Genomic DNA, 20,576 nt, shown 5'->3' with positions numbered 1-20,576 from the left:
GAATGACTCAGAATCTTGTTGCTGGAAGGAGTTCTCCAAATCAGAAAGGAAGCTGGCTCAGCTCCCACAAGGCAGAAAAGCAATATAGTAAGCAATAACTGAATCTGAAAACAATGCACAGCCCAACAAGTGACCCAAATAGGGATTTTCTTTCTTCAGATAAAAAAAAAATAGTCTAAAAACTGGTTAAGATCTCAGGTCAGGAAGGGAATGCATGCAGCACTGGCCCTTAGAATATATGGGTTGTGGTAGTGCTATAATTTCTTGGGGTTAGCTGAGGAACTGTCTGCTGGGAGAATGCTTAGCCTATATTCTTTGTTTGTCTATTAAACCTCTCCTCAAAAAGTATTCTAAAGAAAGTAACTGAAGATGTGATATGCTGATTCCATATAACTACAAGACCTGAGGGACAGACAGGTTCAGTAAATTTTTGCTCTGTGAGATGATCTTGTAATGATGTCAGACTGCTAACGAAATGTTCTTTTTAAAAGAAAACCCTGACCACTCATTTGAACTGCAGTTACTTTTCCAAAATGCCACTAAGCACTGTACTAGGTCCCTACAGTTTACACCAGACTACACAAAGGGGTATCAGTGGTGGACAAAAATGAGTCCATTAGTATATTCTGCACTGACAGAATGACATACACTGCTAAATGTGCAGAAACAAATTTTGAAAGGAGAATGAAGCTGCCAGCATTAAAGTTCAGGTGGGATCTGAAGCTAAACATCCACCTTATTAAAAAAAAATCCCCTCACTTCTGCCTACATACTCCAGTCTTCAAAACCACAGTGCCCTCTTTTACTGTGCTGTGCAATTTGCTGAGTACTGACTCAGCAAGCTCCCCATTAAGCAGCTACTCATCCCCCAAAGAACATCAATAACGATGCTTTCAAAGAACACACACGAAGCCTTGAAGTCTTAGGGGGGGGTGATTGTGATTTTTTTTCCCCCCCCTTCTTTTTTGTTTTTAAAAACATATTATTATTTCAAGAAGTCAGAGAATTGAAAAAAAAAAAACAACTAGTTTAGATAATATGGTTTTACATTTGAAGAAGAGTACATGAAATATCTCGGGATGAGTTAATGAGACCCGTGCCTACCTAAGGCTGCTCCATCACTCTGTTTTAGGGGTACTCAGGAGCAGCACAACACTGAAAAGTTCTCTCCAAAGAAGCAATATTCATCCCTGAACATTTTTTGAGTTCAGTGCTTTTGTCTTCCAAACACTATTTTTTTGGGCCAAATTAGTTATGACTCTGGTTGATGTGGAATGTGTATGTCTCAGGCAGGAGACAGTTTCAGGAGTAACAAGGAAAAGAATTGGAAGGAAGAACCAACCTGAGCAAGGTCCTCTCACAGTAGGCTGAGTATCATATCATCTTGAGACTCCAAAAGCTGACAGGATCCCATAGCCTAGAAAACTATTTTATCAGAGTAACTTCATGAACTGTCAAAATCACACAAGATAAATAAACAATAAAATAAAGTCAAAGCCTGGTCTGATAGCAGATATGTTTCTTCTTTGTAAGTGAGGAAAGGATCTCAATCTCTCATCAAGCCAACGTCATGAAATACCACCTACTGTGCAGATGGATCACCATGAGGGAAGGTGTCCACAGCCATCCTGACACAGCCCTTATTTCCTCGGAAGGTGGAAATACAGAAGCTCTGACCTACAGAAGAAAATATTTCTCTCCTCAAATTTCCCCCAATGGTTCTTGCCTTTGGTCTCTCCTGTCATCCTTCCATCACTCCAGCAGGACACTGACTGAACAGTAAGTAAAGACATTTTGCACAGCACATATAATCCAGAATCAGGAATACAATTAGTGTTCAAAATAGCAGCACTGCCCTTGAAATCAGTTGTTACAGAATTAATGACCAGATTATTAGGAGTGTTACCTCAACTTTGCCTCAGGCTACTAATTAACAAACAAGTCATTAATTCACTGGTAACAAGTGGTTTCTCAGGCATTATTGCTTCTGACATCTTTAATTCACCACTCTTTTTGGAAAGCTTCCCTAGACAACTTTAACCTCAATCCTCTACAAATCAACCTCATGCCACTACCACCAGCACACTATACAACACACGCTGGAAGTTCAGGAATAAGATGAGCTGGGTCATTAATTAGCATTCATGATACTTTTCTCAACTTAAGCTGAGGGGATAGGAGTCCAAACACACAAGAAGTTCTGGATGCACATATGGACTTGCGACTACATCTAAATAGATAAAATACTATGAAACCTGGAGAAACCTTGTTTCCACCATGGTATGCAGTGGAACGTGTAATTCCCAATCTGAGGGCAGAGATTTGCTTCTATTTTCGCTTCATTCTCCATGATAAAGAGCTTTGAACTGAAATATTTCACATACTCTGATGCACAAAGCATTTTTGAGGTTTGTTTTAACAGCTGCACAAATATCCATGCTTTTGAAAACAATCTGGATTTGGCTTGCCAACAAGCCCTGATCTAAGGGTTTTATAATGGCAACATTACTACAGAATACAAGTGCTTCCCCCATAAAAATCAATAGCAACAGAAACATCCCTAATAGACTACATGGAGTCTTTGGCACCTCTTCCTTTGCTAATCCAGTCTTTGCTATTCAGGTCTTCTTTTATAAATTCCCAAGTTATACCAATGTACCTTTGAAGAAGTGTTCTTGCAATTTTGAAAAGATATATTAATATTTTACACCGATTCTTCAGCACTAACAGAACTGCAATCTCAGTTCATTGGACTGATTTATTAGTCATCCCTCATCATGCATGAGTGAAAAGATGATACTGTGAACACTAGATTAGAATATCATTTTACTAACTGGGCAAAAGGAAAGTCTTATTTAGAACTGGAATCTTAGTAAACCCCAAGAACCAAACGTCAAAAAGAATATTTGACAGCTTGGATAAAGCATGCAATCTAATAATTTTTCAAGAGCTAATATTTGGTTCAAATCTGTCCCAACTTGAACATTTACACAAATCCATTACACATATTTGACTTCCATTGTCTCATATCATATTCCTAAAGTAGTAGGGGGACATACCTTGCTTGGAAATTAATGCACTGGTACAAACAGTTGCCTAACAACAGGACTTCCAGAATTCACACAGAAAAATCTTTGCAAAGAGAAATTCAAAATGATCAGAAAGTTTTCCTTTCAGTAAAATTCACTCCATGTACAAGGACACAAAGTCAAAACTGACCCATCTACTCTTACCTTCTTTTGAAACAACTTTGGGGAAACTCATGTCTTATAGTCTTTTACAGCAATATTACAATTTCCTACCAAGAGAAAGTTTACAAATGTGAGAAACAGCAAAGCTTTGACTAATAACTCATGTCTTTATTTAAAGATCACGTGAAACAGACTCAGCACAGTCAGAATTAGGAACAACCAACACAAACCAAGCACTGAGGGAAGAACAAGACTGGAATGGAGCCAAACCACTTTTTTGCAAAGGTGTCATCGTTGCAGGGCACAAAAGCACTATGCTGAGATAAGGCTGGGGATGAGCTCCCAGCAGTAATCAGTCTTTTATTCCTGAAAACTCTTAAATCCCTGTTGCAGAGGCTCTTCATTTCAACACTGAATTAATCATTTATCTAATCTAATGATAGGAGAAATCCCAGAGCAATTTTGTTTGAAAACTATGATGTCTTTACCCTTCTCCTTGGCCTTCATGACTGCCCACACAGTAACTATTTCAGAGCTTGACTCCCAGGCACAGCCTATTCAAATAGCCAAGGCCTCAGAGTAGATTGCATGATTAAAAAACTCAAGTATCAACACGTAACTATCTTATAAACTTTACAGATCTACACAACTGAGAAAAAAAAATAATTAAAAAAAAAAAGGTAGCTATTCTAGGTTCCAGTTAAGCATTGCCATTTTGACGGGCCATCAGCCTCATAAATTTTTTTTTCAATTCAATAAAACCTTCATTTCCATGAGTACTGAAAGCAAGCCATAATTTCCCTGTTCCCAGCAGACAATCTATCTATGAACTTTCTCCCCCTGCCCCCACTGCATCAGTGTGGTTCTCTGCTCCACGCTTAGCACAGGAGGATACTTACTACATGCCAAGTTCTCTAACGTAATCACCTTAAATACTCATGTCCATTAAGTTTAAAGATCTTAGGACCATTAAATGGAACTCTTAGATACTAAGTCCCATATGGAGTAAATCTCTTTGGCAGTTTCTCCATTGGAAAGCTGCTTTGGATTCAAGGCTGATCTCTATCAGGATAAGATACCAACATTCTTTATGTGCTCCTCGATAACAGTGCAAAGCATAGGAGGTCCTCTCAGCACAACATGCAAAGCAACACAGCCATCAGTAAGCAGCTTCAGAAACAGTTCTGCAAACTGTAAGGAGCTCTCCAAGTGAAACTCGGCTTCAGAACAATTTTATCTTTTAACAGCTTCCTAATCCCCTCACCCTACTCCTGCAGCTTTACCTTGTAGAGTCACACACCCCCCTCAAGCCAATTCTTGCATCCAAATTTAACAACTACAAAAATAAAAAACTTGATAAGACAATCTTCACAAAAGAAAATAAATTTTTAAAAACAGCATTTTGAGGATAAATCTAGAGTGCCTGCACTAAGCCCTAACCTCTTTACTGATGGGTTTTTTCCTTCCCCTTAACAGATTCAGGGACTGTAATAACATTTAATCCTCGGAAGCTAATCTAAATGTAACACTCAAAAGAAGACAAAGACAACGCAACAGAAAAAATTTGGCCACTGCCTTTCGGGAGTGCTGCTTTATCCCCAGAGCGAGTGCATTAATAGAGCTTGGAATGAAATGCTGTTTTATTCTCTGTAGCAGGGAGGGGATTAGCAAGTTTTCTTCTCTAAACCCAGTCTAAGTCATGGCTCTATGAACACTGAGAAAAGGATGTGGAACGAAGTGAAGGGTGGGGAGCACTGGCTTTTTATTTACACGCCGCTTCCTTTGTGGGTGGCTACTGATGTGCACAGTTTGCTAAACAGGGGAAAGAAGGGGGGGAAAAAGTTGTAGGTCCCCAGACTTTAATTCTGTTGGTTAACAAAAGAGTAAAATAATAATACACCAATTATAACATCATTGAGACAATATGTCTGTGGCAACTGTCCAATTCACCACAGCATGTAAGCAACAAGGGCAAGTTGCCTAAGGTGCTGAAAGCTGTGCTCAGTGATTTCTTGTTGCTAGGATCTTTTTTCTGGGAGAAAGAAACAGGTTGGACAAAACCCAGAACAAAGAAGAAGACACAGTGGTACGAGAAACAGAGACAAAAGAAGGTTGGGGTTAGGTAGAGAGATGAGGAACAGTCCATTGGACAAGTCAGACTATGCAAGTATCAAGCCTAGTGTCCTAGGTAGAGACGAAACCAAGAGCTAATGACTCTGTCGGTGATTTAATAGGAAGCTCAGCACTAAGTTCTTCACTTCTGTTTCTATACAAAGGGAGATGTGGAGGCTTACCTGCCTACATCCCAGGCATACTGTGAAGGGTCACTGATGGAAAGCTTGCACAATATTCCTAAGTCTTGCAATAATTGATAATCACTAAGAAGAGGAGATAGTCCCTGCAACTCTTGACCTCTTGTGCAGAGCTGTAGGTGTTCGTAACAGAATTACAAAAGTCAATAAATGCCAATAAGACACTGGGGGTTTGTTTCAGGTATTTCTTAGCTTTGCATCATCATGGACTACAAAAGCCAGGGTACTCATTACGGAAACAGCCCCAGCTCTGTTCCCCTCTTCCTCCATCAGCTGTGCTGATGACAACAAATACAGGGTAGACTGGTCTCACAAGGCACAAGTGTCAGAGGCAGGGTAAAAAGCTCAGTGAAACAGGGGTGACATAAGCTAAGGATGAAGCACCATAGGAAGGAGGTGCACTCTCCTCCACAGATGGAGGAAGTGCCACTCCTGGATTCCTTCTGTTATGGGGGCTGCTGCAGTCCAGCACAGGAAGCAGGCAGACCTGTGGTGCAGTCATACTTTGGCTATATTCCAGTTCATGTAATTTTGCTAGAGTGTCAGTTTAGTCCTGCCAACCAAGGTGTTAGATCTGCTTAAATCAGTCTTACCTATCTCAGCACTCACTGTGCTTGTATGTCTAATAAGAAAGTGCAAAACACGATGAGCGAACTGTTCTTTCCACTGGTGTCACAGGATCTTGTAATTTATCACTATAAAGAGGCCGTAAAAAGATTCGACTGTAGAATGTCCAAGAGAATCTCACAAATGTAGGCTTCAAGTCCTACCAATTAAGCATGAATGCCAATGTACAAAGGAAGTTCCCCTGACCCTTTCCCAGTCTTACCATGACCCTCACTTGAGGCACATGTACTCTTCAAGAGTGTGTACACAGTGTGTTGTACACTAAGGCAACAACCCCAAGAAGGATCACTGCATGCTGCTGAACGAGACATGCATGCTGCAGGCTGGTGGGGCAATGCAACGACTCTTCCCATATGTACAACTATCAAAGGTCATGATCCATCCCAGATCGTGCACTCCAACACGCAGCTCAGTGCAATCCTGGCTGTTGCTGGCAGTTTCCACAGAAGGGGAATAGAAAATATGATGTTCACCTTCTCCCTCTTTCACTATTGCCACATAGCTTGTCCCTGCTCAAGGCATCCCCCAACCACACTGTTTTCACACAAAATTCACATTAGGGAGGGTGTCTCTTTCATCTGCAAGGAAGACAATCTAAGGAATCTATTCCTTTATGATGGCTCAAGTTAATATTGTCATCAAACAGAAAAGTATCAGACAACAAGGCCAGAAGCCAGGGACTGGCAGATGATAAAGGCTCAAAGAAAATGGGGAGGAACCCTTAACAGATCATAAACACAGTTTCTGAATCCTGAAAGAAAAGAGTCCTTGGCATTTGAGTTGGTCTCAGCCACTAACTTTTATGAGAAATAGTTGCATTCCTGAGTTTCCTACATTACCAGTGTTCATCTCCACAAGAAACACAAGACACTAAATGAAACTTAAACCTTAGGAATTAAACTTAAGACTACCATAAAACATAGGATAGTTACAGTCTGTAACAACCAGTAAATAACATAAGCTAAGATCCCAATCTCTTGCTTTACGAAGTCACAAGGATAAATCATTCTATATGTGTTCTAAAAAACTGATTGCACATCTGCAGAAGCAAATCCAAGAAAAGACTGACCTGACCAAAGACCTTCAGAACTTCATATCCTACCAAGTAAATAATATATAAAAACAGAATTTAGAATTCTACTATGGAAAACTGCATGAAAATGCACACAATGTGTTAGCTGCCTTATTTTGGCTTCTTTAGCAACTTACTGCTTGACTGTCCAAACAAAAATGTGAAATTACAACAGGTTATGGTGGCTGCCAAAGCAGCCAAACATAATTTTAAATAAAGATAGCACAATATACTGCACACCCCACTAACATATTCATCACTACTATATTATCTATTTATGCAATTAAGTATCATACAGTCTGGACTGGACCCAACTGGACTGCATATGTTGCTACTCTGGTTTACTGCATGTTGGCCAACTGTTTACCCAACTGAGATCCGAGTGCTGCTCTTGACAGTGTAATTGCTTTGGACTCATCAATATTAAAGAATTACAGAAAATATTTTTTTTTTCTTGGACAGGTGTTAGTGCATGTGGAACAATAAGCTATATAGCACTCCAGGAAAATACAAGTGGAATTTAGACACTAAATATGCTCAAGGTAAGAAGACAGCATTAAAGGTCTGCTTACTGTGCCAAGGCAAATAAAAAATGGCCAGGAAAATCACTTCACCCATTCTAGGAAAGCATCCATAATAATTACTATTTTGATTGAAATTTATAGGGTTAAGAGTTAGCCTGCTTACCTTCTTTTTCCCTGGACAATGAAAACTTCAGAAGCAGTGCCATTCTGCCTACTCTCATGCACTAGCCCAGTGCTGCAGTGGGAGGGTTTAAATGCATCAGGTCAAAGTTTGAACAGATAAAACATTGTCTTATAAATATTCCTATTTAATGTGAAATTTCCTCATTGTCCCTCACAAGATCTAACAACTTTATAGTAAACTCTGCCAAGTTTGGCACAGAAAGAGGATGTGAGCTTACAACTCCTCAGACCCCTAAATACCTGACAGGAGGTAACTTCACATTCTGGTTACAGGAATATCCAGAGCCTACACACAGAGCGTTATGAAATGCAACTGGAACTGCTGAAAACAACAAAAATGGCTCCTCACTTTATCAACTCCTCTGCCTTGGTGGCTGCCTCCTGGTACTGCTCCGATGTCAGCTTGTAGATCTCAGCATTCTGAAACAAAGAATATAACGGTCAGCTCTACAAATTAAAGGGTTCTCAGATCTCACCCCGTCACAAAGTTATCTTCTATAATTAATAATGATTTCCAACAACAAACAGCATATTCAGTTCAAAGAACACGCAAAAAAATGCTTAAAAGTTCATCTTCTTTTCAGCAAAATGTATCAAGGCTACAACACGTCCCCCATTCTGCGCTTCACCTTTGTGAAGGGAAATAGGGTAAAAGGTCGCTGACAACCAACAGTCAGCTTTGATTATTCCATGTAACCACAAAAACAAGGTGTTTCCAGCACCAAGTTATTCTTAGGCAGGTTGTGTTTTGTTCTCTTTTTTTCCATTAATTGCTGTGAAGGGTCTTGTAAGTTACTGACATGCAAGTATCAAAATTGGCCGATAGCACTGGAAAATCCATTTTACATTACAGTGCTTCTACTTATGTTACTTATTCTTTAAAAGAAAATTATGCAGGCTGTTTCCCTTTTAACAACACAGGGAGGCGTATCAGGTATCAGTTAAGGCGCTGCCAGAGTCTGGAGTGTCTTGCTGCAGGGCTTAAGAGGTTTGCATTAAATTCTCCTGAGCTTGCATAGAAAAGAGTTTTAGTTCACAACTGCTCAGTGCTGAACACGGAGGACGAATTCCTCTTCTCAGCTGCAGTTACAAGCCTCCCAAGCACAAGCAGCAGAAGGGAACGGCTGTGCACCCCCAGCAATTTCACTGCAAGGTCTTGTGTCATTAAACTGCTGATAAAGCTGCTTTAGGCAAAGCCTCTGGACTATATACTGAAATAGTTGCAATTACCTCACTCAAAGTTCATCTGCAAGGCCCTTAGTCTGAAAAGGCACATGCAGAAAATATGCAATAATCAGTCAAAAAAGTGACAAAATGGTATTGAAAGCAAGGACAGCTATTCATTTAGGGCTGGTTCTAGCTGCTATCTCATCTCTCCCCAAATTTGGTCATTTTATATAGACTACTATTCTTACCCTTCTTCATTTATTTTCCCATAAATGCAGCTGTGGTCCTGCGCATGATGAGACGACACATATTGTTCAGTGGTTAGAAAAAGGAAAGGACAGATATAACTCAAGTTCTATTAGCAGTTCTGCCACTTGTGCAATCATGGGCGAGTCACCATTTTCCATCTGCAAGCGAGGGATAACAGCTGCCTGTATCACTGAAGTTGTGTGAAGCTTAGCTAATTGGAAGGCTTATACAGGTTTTCAGAGCCTAGGCTTCAAGGTGTTACATTTAAGCGTTTTATCTCTGGTGCCTGAATTTATGTCACATACCGAAAAAAACACAGAACAGACTTTGATTTTTCAAACTTTGACCTAGGAGACAGACTTAAACTGAGAAATCATGGAAGAGCAACGACTTCAAAACACATTTTGCCAGCAAATTGTTCTTAAATGTTTTCATTTACTTGTTACATAATGGTCAAACTTCTATGCTATTAAACCCATTTTTCTCCTTCCTATAATGAAAAGTTCAGCTTTTAATGGAGCCTTTTTCTCCACCCTGTAAACAGACCTCATGACTTTCAGCTCCCTGCTGTTACTTATTCACACATGAAACCACAAGACCTGTGCTTCATTAATTAAATTTGCCATTAAAAATTAAATAATGTGAATAAGTAGATGTAAGCGCTATCTCCATGGGCTTCATAAGTCTCACCATTTCTCCAATTACTACTCAAGCAATTTTCATATTTCATACTGTCTGATTTCTCAAAGGGACTGGATTTGAAAGATCAAAATGAGAGAAACTGGGAAAGAGAGAAAGCAAGGTAGTAAAATTAAACATTTTTCAGGCAATAGGAAGTAGCCCCGTCAGATACTATTAGCCTGCAGCATTCTGCAGTGAAACAGCAGCAGGAGAGGAAAACAGGAACAAATATGTTGTACGTGAGACCCAGCATGAGGCTGGCATTTAACCCACCTATAGAAAGGAAAAATAGCCAACAGAGTCATTTGCTGGTTGCACTGTAGATTAAAGTGGTTGTGGCACAACCTTGCCTAGTTTATTAGAGAGCGTTCAACTGCCCAGTACTACGGTCAGCCTCATCTTCAACATCATCTACGAGCACTGACAAAAACAGTGGAGAAAGAAACCAGTTTGAAATAGCTCTGGATCCTAAAACTGATAAAAGCAGGCAAGTGCTAAGCTGAATGGAGAGGCAAGAATCTCAGTGAGGGAAAGGAGAGACCCGGCCTCAAAGAAACCACAAGGCACACGGCACGATGTGAAGATCAAGGAGGGGCACAGCAGACCTTCAACCTGAAGATGAAAGCTGCTGTGTTTTAAAAATGAAAAGGAAACATCTTTGCATGTGATCCAACCAGGCCTCTTGTCTTTGGATCAAACCACTCCGCCACCTTCTTCCCTCTCCACCTCAAAACCCCTAAAAATCAATGAAGCAGTATTTCCAGTGCTATGAATCTGAACCTTTAAATGCTTCCCCAAGTAAGAACAGATTTTCGCTGTTTAAAGCTGGGTTCGTTCAACAAGCAGACTTGTTAAACAGGTTTTCCTTTGCCTCTAGGCCCTTTCCTACCTTGGGAAAGTCAAATTCATTTTTGTCCTAAACACTAAACGAGGAACAAATGGGCTCCATGAGCAATAGACCAGCCTTTCAGCATGGGCAGTCACAGCAGGTTCTGTGATTTGGGGCTTCTACTTACAGAAAATAACTCTCCAAGTATCCTCATTTATATGACTTCAGATGCAAGACCTGATTCATTTTCAGTATTTTACCTACCACACTATGGCAGGGGATAATGTTCCCACAGCCTACAAAAATCTGGGACTTTATAATAAGGTTGCAAATGAGGAACCATGCCAGGAACCACCTATGCACTTCCAGTGACTTCAGCAGAGCTGCCCACACACGATGGCTATTCAGAAGGATCAAGGTGGGGTATTTGTACTTGAAACAAAGTCTGAGCTGCTCATTGTCTTAGGGAAGTCCTTCAGCATCATAAAACAGTATTAGGTTGCACAGTGAATAAGAAAACACTCAACACAAAATTACAAGACATCAATGCTGCTTTTAATTTACTCTTACAGTACTTGATGCTGGAGATAAAATGGCAGCTCACTAAGAAAACGTTGAACATGAGACCTCAACTATTATTAAATAAAGCTTCTGGCAGCCTTAGTTGCAGAAATACGTTTAAAAATATGACCAAAGGACACCATAAGGGCTCAAATAACAAGAGGCACAGAAAGAATGAATGAACCATCTAAAATGTTTCACTTCTCTCAATAAAGCTGAGCCTTAGGGGACCCAACTTCAGAACATCAGAGCTTTGTCATATGGGGAGAGAGCTCTCCAGAGAGGACAAACAAACTAAACAAAGAAATGTTAGTTTGAAAAATTTTCCCCTGCTATTAAATGATGGTCTGTAGCAAATAAAAACACCGAGAAGTTACAGAAATACATAACCAGAGCATAAAGACCAATAGAACCACTTTCCTTTACCCTGCTGCTTTTCTACAACAGATTTGCTGCTATACCCTTGCTCCCCATTCTTCCCAAAACACTTTTGCACTAAAAAAAAAATCCCCTTCCAAAGGTAATCAATTCTCAAACTCAGAGCTAAATTTGGAGTAGTTTTAATTCAGCATTCGTCCTTGGCTGCAAGCATGCAAAGAAACTCCAGCACTCACTACTCCACCTCGCTACACTGCTAAGGCCCTTTACACAACGTATAGCAAAGAAAGTAAGAAAACAATATAGAGAAGATGGAGTTCTCAGGGTTATTTCAGGAGGGAAAGCAACTGAAGCATAAAAAGAAAGCCCTGCCAGCTCATTTTCACATTGACATTAAACCACATTCCTTACAACTTCAGTGAAACATGCACTACTTGTGGTAACATGTAAAACAGAAAACCAAGCAATGAGAGCATGAGGAACTTAGAAATTAATAAGATTTTAGGAAAAATTCTTAGTGAACGTCAAGCAGCGACAGCAAAAAGCTGACAGTGGGACATGGATTTCTCCATCGGGTTCAGTCTGGGTCAGTAGATCAGAAGGTGTTTCGATTAAACAAAAAACTCAGACACCATCACCACAGCTATCTTGAGATATTTTGACGCCTCAGAGTATAGAAGCTTGTCAGTGGTCACAGTGTTTAACGATACAAAGAGGATTAACAGCTGTTGAAATGCTGCCAGCCTAGATGAATGCAAGTGATACCTCTGATGAAATGGAGCAGGCCAGCGGAGGCCTTGACAAATGCTGCAGACGACAGCCGGGGGATTAGATGGTACAATCTGCCTCGCACCCGACAGACACGTTGCTTCCCTCCTCTCTCCTGATGTCCACACTCAGCAGCTTCCAGCAGGCTTCCCACCACAAGCCCCACTCAAGCTGAAAGGAGCAGGAGAGACGGTGCCACGTGGCGGGGGAATACGCAGTATGCCCCACGAGCAGGAAACCCAGCAGATTTGGGAGAGAAAGCGGAAAGGCAAGCAGACGTTACTTCTCATGTATCAAGTGTCAACTGGGAGACATTCAAATTCCTGCTTCCAGCTGCCTCTGAGGCCAGAAACAAGAGCTCTCACCATCCTGATAAACGGGCGCGACTGTCGCCCGCCCGCCGGCGTGTGGGGACAGGGAGCAGAGGCGCGCCCTGGGCACAGCTGCTGGAACAGCGGGAAGCTGCAGGAACAGCCTGGGTGGGGGCAGGCTTCGGGACGCGCCCCTGCTCACAGCAGCGCCCACGGGAGCCGAGGGGCACTCGGGCACCGCGCCGCTCCCGTGCTACAAATCCCCTCGTCGATTCTCATGGCTCAGAAGGCTCATGCAAATGGACCCTACCAGATTGGAAAAATTACCCCGTGTACCTGCACCCCTCCCGCAGGTACGGAGGCAGATGAGCTGAACCGATCTGTTCACTGAACAACAGTTTGGGTCTGTTAAAATCAACCGACACAATCAATCACTGCTATCAACTTTGGTCTGAACCAGGGAGTATGGGAATTGCAGGACACAGCGCAAGAAGCAATCTCTTCACCTCCTGAGCCCTCTCGAGTTCCTATTCAGCCCGTTTGTTGGTATCAGCTAGCAGTTAGCTAAAAAGAGATCATTCACATTTTCTCCTTCCTGTCAAGCACAAGTGCACAGACACAAGTGCACAGACAGAGAGGCCAATAAACAAGGAAAAGAAATATGCACAGAAAGCATATCATGAGAGCACAGAAGCCAAGGGTTAAATGGTTTTTACGCAAATCGAATTATTTTTTTTTTCTTCTCAAAAGGTAACAGAGGAAAGATGCAAGCAACTACAAACAGCTTGCTGATATGGAAAAAAGATCTTTTTCAGCCAAAGCCAACTTCTAAACACAGCTCTGTTGTTTGCTGTTCATGTGTGGGTTCATCCACTCCTCCCGCTGAGACTAATAATGAAATGAGAGCGTTGAATTTGTGTCATTCTATTCTTTCCTTCGGCAATAAGCTGTGAGATCATAAATTTTGGATTAAGATTCAGAGAAGACAGAAAAAGAGCAATGTCCACAGTAACAAAACAGGCAAGTTAAAGTAGTCATGGGCAGAAGTATATTTCTGTTTGAACAGATCTTCTCATGACTTCAATATTATCCAGAGTTGAAAGCCAAACATTAATTCTGTAGCATATCTAGACAGCTTCTTAAAGATAAAATCCCACAAAATACCAATCTCCACAAAACTTGAGGGAGGCAGAGCTGGAGAGAAGGACCACAGCTGGATTTATCCTATGGATAACAAGCTAGGCACAAAAAGGTTAAGCTACAGCCCCCGAAGCACACAGTGAACCAAACAAAGCTACACACCCCAGGACTTCCCAGAATCAGGTCCCACACTGAGATGCTCCATCTGGGTGAAAACGGGTTTACAGACCCAGACTGAGATCTCATGCCAGAGTCAGACTGTGTCTGTGAAGGTACCCTGGGAAGAGTCCAATTAAAACAGGTACCCCACAGAAAGATGGTATTAGGAACTTCTCCAAAGAGCTCCAAGGACCTCACTGGAAATATGCAGAAAAGGCTCATGTTATCTTCAAGTCAGAAAGACAGACAACAACAAAGAAATTATTCAGAGGCAATTAAAACGGGGAAGAAGGAGCAGAAGAAACCCAGAAAGAATTAAACACTGTGTTTACATGAGGCTGCTTTAAAGCACACCATTCTGAAAGACTCCAAATAAAGCATTAGTAATTATTTATACATAAACTCTGTAAAATAAAAGCACCTTCAAAGAGAAAGGCCATGAAATGCCAGCAGGCAACCCAGGGTTTCTGACAAAGACAGCAACAGCAATGTGAAAGGCCCAGATTAACCCTAAAACTGTGGTAGGAGAATATCGCCCCACTCTCCCAGCTGGAAGTTTAATATAGGAGCGAGATGTCTTAGGTGAGGAATTCACAGTAAATGCCCAAATCAATTATACCTGACAAGAGCAGGTAAACAGGCTTCCCAGGCATTGATTAAACATCAAGGATTTTCAGCAACTGCTTCTGAGAAGTCCGTCACCTGGCTGAGCTGCACAAATAACACAGCACCCAGGACTTCGAGGGCACAGTGATGCCCACCAAATCCTGCACCTGGGCTGGGCAGCTGCACCACCAGCCCCACAGGGATACCCGAGTCCTGTCAGCTGACCTGTCACACAGCCAGGATCAACTCCCATATCAAAAGATGCTGCCTCCAACAACTGGGCACTATCCAAAAGGGTTGCAGGAGTGCAGGGAATCAGTGCTAAGGGAAGGGGAGAAGAGGGAAAGAAGGGAGTTGCCAGAATATCAAGAGTGCCAAGGTATGCAGCTGGAAGTTTCACTAGGAGGCTGACCAGCAATTCAGAGGGGGGGAAAAAAAACACCACACTAAAAAAACCCAGAAAATTGGCAGTCATCAAGTACTTGTCATACATTTTAAAAAATACTATGTACATTCCTCTGTCAGAGCCATCACAGGAGCTTATTTTAGGAAGGGAGGAACATTATAGCTAAGGTTTGATGCCATCATGCCAAAGCTGGTATTTGACAGAGCCTCCGACAGAACTCCCACCACCTCGGACGGGCACACTGCAGCTAAAACTCCCGGCTTCCTCTGCTGAGAATATCCCTAAACCCCATTTATAAACTGCAGCAGCTGGCCCAGTTAACAGTTCCTGTCCCAGTTTTAAAAATCCAAATTATATTCATGATCCCATCTTTTTCCACAACAGGTAGCTAAGGAATGCAGTTCCTTGGATTCCTAGCAGAAGAAACCAGTACAGGAGGGACCCAAGGCAGCAAGATGTGCAAGAGGACTGGAGAACACCAAAGAAAAATCATCATAACCAGGCACTTGCCTCGGTGAAGGGAACTGCAAGGAAGAGTCACTACAAGAAACAAACAAACAAACAAAAAAAAAAAAACAAACACCAAAAGCAGAAGTATACCAAAGCCTGCAAGTTCCACCCCCTCCCAGGGTTCTTCTTCTACCCCCAATTGCAAATTATTCTTCATGTGCAGTTTCCAGTAAATCAAGCTCTGCTAAATAACCCCGACATGTGCAGGGCTGAGAACCAGCCAACAAGCAATGATGAGATGTCCCTGGAATGATTAAGGAAAAGGCAGGCATCTCTCAGGTTACAAGGAAGCCTGGTGTACTCTCCCCTTAGCACACAGGCAATGCTGCAAGCACTGTTCCGAAACCCTCCGATATTCAAAGGCTCATTTGGTTGACAAGGAGCCTGTGGATTCGTGGACAGATTGTCACACAAACTGTCAGGTTTTTAGAGAGACTATCAGACCTCTCTTTGCCTACGTTATGGAGCACATCAAAGACACAGAAGATGAACCAGACGCAGACTGCACAGATCTGACAGAATGGTGGGTGTACATATTCAGAATACAGTACTGCTGGGGGGGGAGGCTTAATGTGAATAATCGGGGGCTGAAAGTTCCAGAAATGTGACAGGTTTTGGCAGCGATTCTCGTCTTTGCATTTATTTATTGAAGGGAGAAAAACTGCCACACTAGAGGCAAACTTGGGAGAGGAAGAAAAATTATATCAGCAGCAATTTATTTTGCCACTGTACTTTTTCTTTGTTATTATTATTCCCAGAGCATTTTCTGAAGATATTTGTATTTTCAGTCAGGGTTCTCTCACTATGCTTGCAGCTCCTCTTCCCATTTTATCCTCTAGGAGAGGCTGCTTTAATGATTATAGCCAAAAAAAGACCGCTAGGACTTCACAGGTCACTGTACACAGCTAACGACACAGGCAAATCCACACTTTCACAAGTGCCCACTGGCTCACGGCTCTGTCTGGAGATGCTCAGGAGCTCATTATTCAAACCTGCAAGCTCAAGCAGTGGGTAATCAGCACATCTGAAGAAATATACTGTTCCTGAACAATCAAAAAGTGAAGTAACAAAAATTATTCTGGAAAATACTAACCTTAAGCATTAGGCTTTTCTTGTTTGAATGAGGACAATGTTCACATATCTTCCAGTGAGCTAGAAACCTCATTAATGAATACCTGGAAAAAGTTCTCAGCTCCATAGCTCAACAGCAGTTTTACACAGATAACTTGATGTCATTCCCCTTTATTAGCAATACTTGGACAAATGTTGTAAAGGAACGGTGCATCTATTTTACAGCTGGCAAAAAAATTATATAGGGTATTTCTACCAAGAAGTATTGATTATTACTTAAAAAGTGAATGTAAATATAAAACACTGATAAAAAGAAAAAGAAAATGGATTAATACAGATTCCTTTGGCCTGCCTTTGCAACACCACTGTCATCTAACCTCCAGTTCTCCCCGCGGGGCATCAGTTATGCCAGAGAAAAGAACACTAGTATCTTTTTATATTTATTTTGCTATTCAAAATGGATCTAAATTCTACACACAGGAGACATAAAATAAATATTATGTTTATCTAAGATAAAGAAGCCAAGGAGAACGAAGGAGAAGGGATGGCAAAAGGGATAAGAAAGAAATCAGAAAATATTTGTAAGCAATTTCCTTCCCATCATTTGACAGTCCATTCTCTCTGCTTTCAGTCATCTTCTCTTTCACACGGGTTTTCATAGAGCAGTTTTGACTCCTCTGAAGAGGACAAGGCATTGAAGAGACATCTCTGTAGCTGGCAAAAAGCTTGTGAAGTCTCCAAAGACAAGCCCAGAAGGACCACAGACCACCATTCAGGTGGAGCAAGGCATTGAGACTTACAGTGGGGCTATTGAGACATAAATATGAACATGAAAATCAAACACCTACAGAGAGCAGAGGCAGCCACACAAATGCTTCATTCCCATACTCTGGCAGAGACCACTCCTTCACAGTCAATGACTGTGACAGCTCTGGTGCATGAGGTCACCCACTGCCTTCAGCAGGTTTTGGTCACCTCCAGCTTAGTCTGGTACTTTCACTACAGAATCCAGGCAGAAGAAAAAGAATAAGGCATTTCTCTCTTTTAGCCTGTTACAGAATAACAGGAATAAGTAATTATTAACATTAAACCAGAAAAAAATCATAAAGCCTTGCTGCCAAGGCATCTCTGGAACATAAACAGAGTCACGTTTGGTGTGCCATACACCTGTAGATGGAAGCTAAACATACTCTCAAATATAATCTCTAAACACTGTCTCTAACAGTAAGGACTACTACACACAAACAATAACAGACCTTGATATTGAGACTAAATGAGGAAGATATAAAAGGCTTCAAGCTCCAAAATAAATATTTTGGTATAAGCACTGTAATTATCAAGGGTCTGTTGCTACAGCTGATAAACTTCCTAACAAGAAAAGACTTTGGGAAACAGTGTTTTAAGTGGGTTTTTTTCCCCAGACTCATGAAAACACTATGAGGTTTTCACCTATATCTACTGGACAAAACAGAACAAAAATTCCCAGCCCTTCTACTGGGGACAGCTTGGGCTCAGAGATCAGACAGCAGGAACAAAAGGAAAGGACAGAACTATACTTCTGCTGGGGAACAACAGGAGGGGAAAAAAAAAAAAAAAAACAAACCCCAAACAAACATCACGAACCCTACAGACCAGGAACCAAATCCTCCCTCCCCAGAACAGGTGAATACACAGCAAAATCATAACCCAGCACTGCCCTGTTCTCATCCAGCAAGGACAAACTCCTTGTTCCTCACCAAGATGCCCTTTGCCCATCATAGAAATCAACAACTAGGACAGAATTATGCTGATTTTTGTTCCTCCTGCAACAAACCCTTGCCTGTGAGCTACCTCAGGGCCACACAAATGAGTGATTAGCCATCAGGAAGTAATGGCTCTTTGTTGCTGCTAACAGAAACCGTACCTCAACAAATGACCTAAAGGTGAAAAGTCTTGTGTGCTACACTTAATTCCCTAAACAGCCAAAGCAAATGTTGTGGTATACGTAACTATTAAGAAAAAAGGCTTAAAAATTCATATACATGCCCAGGGACACAATACAGCATTTTTACATGCCTGTATGAGTCGTCTTCTCCTTTTAAAGAACCACAGTCCAGTCAGTTCAAGGCTTGCATCATGTCAGGGTAAATCAGATTATTTCTGTATACTGTCCAATACAACATAAGACATCTCTAGAGGGAAAAAAAATAAATCCAGGCACTCCTTGATTGACCTAGGCATGCAGGCTCACAGCAACTTTGCAGCTTGAAATTATATAAGCAAAAATTTGGCTTTTGTTCAGAAGAATGAGGAAGGACAAGGAAGAAGGATTTAAGCCTTTTTTCTTATGAAAAGACCTGAAATGCAATAATTAGGAAGGAAAAGAAAAGCTAGCTCTTCTCGTAAAATAACCTAATTATTACAAGCCTTCTCAAGTCAGAGGCTTAGGGTTTCATCTCAGCTCCCACATTTCCTCCTCCCACCTCTTGCTCCCTCCTCTGTGGCCCCTTGGAGACTGGCACTGACCAAGTGGCCTCTCAGCCTTTTCTGGCCCTGTGGCCATTCGTTGTTGTCACTGCCCCAGGCACAGGCCAGCATCTTCTATCTGATGGCTATGCCACTAGTGAATACATACCAGGACAAAACTCTCCTCTCCACATTTGTCAGGGTTTGACTCCCAGCCAGTTCTAGTGCGTATGAGATGCGCTTTTATTAAAAAAAGAATAAAAATTTAGTCATTACTTCATATTTATGACAGGGATGGACTGCAAATGGTTGAGCCAGGCATTCCTCATTAGAGTAAAGATCCTGAATAGTAAATTGTGATTGGGATCATTCTTGGCACAGCAGAACATGGAGCCAAGCTTCCAGCTAACCCCCCAAAAAAGCAAACAAAACCCCATCATCCTGGGATCAGGAGATTCTGTGACAGATGAAGCAAATACCATTTGCAGTGGCTCAAGACCTCATGGCAAGCCTGATGGTGCACACATATTTAAGAACATTAAAACATGTTATTTACAAGCTACTTCTGAGTCACTCTGGTGTCTGGGAATGTGCATTGTATGTTCAAGAAATCGGAGTAGCTCTTTTATTTATGTTTCTTTAAAATGACTGGCAGATGGGGAAAACCTTCAGAGACATGGCCCTAGGCTGCCATGAAACATGTCTTTAACACACCCACAGTAAGCTACTAAACACACTCACTTCAGAAGGTACAGCCGCTGTAAATATGGAGCAGTCCCTTTTTAAAGTCTGATCTCTGGTCTACTTAATTCAGCACAAATCTGAGATGTTCTGTGGAGTCTGCTCAATTTACAGAGTATTTATTAGTCCTGTTTTCCATTAACATGATGACAACATATTCTGTAAGGGTAGAGTCAATTTTAAGGACATTTTCAAGATCCACCCAGGCCTTAGCTTTATTTTTAAGACACAGTAGTGACACCTTTTTTCCTGCCACATGTGGAAGCAGCACTGTAGGCTGAAACAGAAATCTCAGATTCCCCAAAGTCAAGGTCTTATACAAGTGGATTCCACACAGACGGAGGGAACTTTTGTCTACCTGGGACAATTTGCAAGACTAAGTCTAAATCTGGAATATCCCAGGAGAAGCACAAGCTTCAATCATCCAAATCCCAGCAGACACACAGACTCCAGCCTAAGGTCTGAAGCATATTTAATCAATTCACCGTGTGAACTCTCCTCAGTTTCATAAAATAGCCAATACTGCAATAACAGGGCTAAAAATTAATTGTACACTGGCTGGCAATTTACAGGGAAATAAGAGAGCACTGGCATTTACGACAGCAGGACAATGTAGTGGTGCTAAGATACAACTACACCGCAGTA

The 20,576-nt window shown here is 41.5% G+C and overlaps 1 protein-coding gene across 1 annotated transcript in view; it reads right to left on the bottom strand.

The window, feature by feature from the left end:
- LOC103775219 (coiled-coil-helix-coiled-coil-helix domain-containing protein 6A, mitochondrial-like) overlaps positions 1-20,576 on the bottom strand; it is a gene marked incomplete at both ends in the record, with an annotated part of 72,384 nt that overhangs the window by 7,596 nt on the left and 44,212 nt on the right. Inside the window, one exon of the mRNA XM_008942662.1 lies at positions 8,259-8,329. Coding sequence (XP_008940910.1) covers positions 8,259-8,329 — 71 coding nt within the window. The remainder of the gene's footprint in view (positions 1-8,258; positions 8,330-20,576) is intronic.

Source organism: Merops nubicus, unplaced genomic scaffold (assembly GCF_000691845.1).
Source record: "Merops nubicus isolate BGI_N331 unplaced genomic scaffold, ASM69184v1 scaffold18836, whole genome shotgun sequence".
Taxonomy (NCBI): Eukaryota; Metazoa; Chordata; class Aves; order Coraciiformes; family Meropidae; genus Merops; species Merops nubicus.
This window is presented reverse-complemented; position numbering and strand designations above follow the sequence as displayed.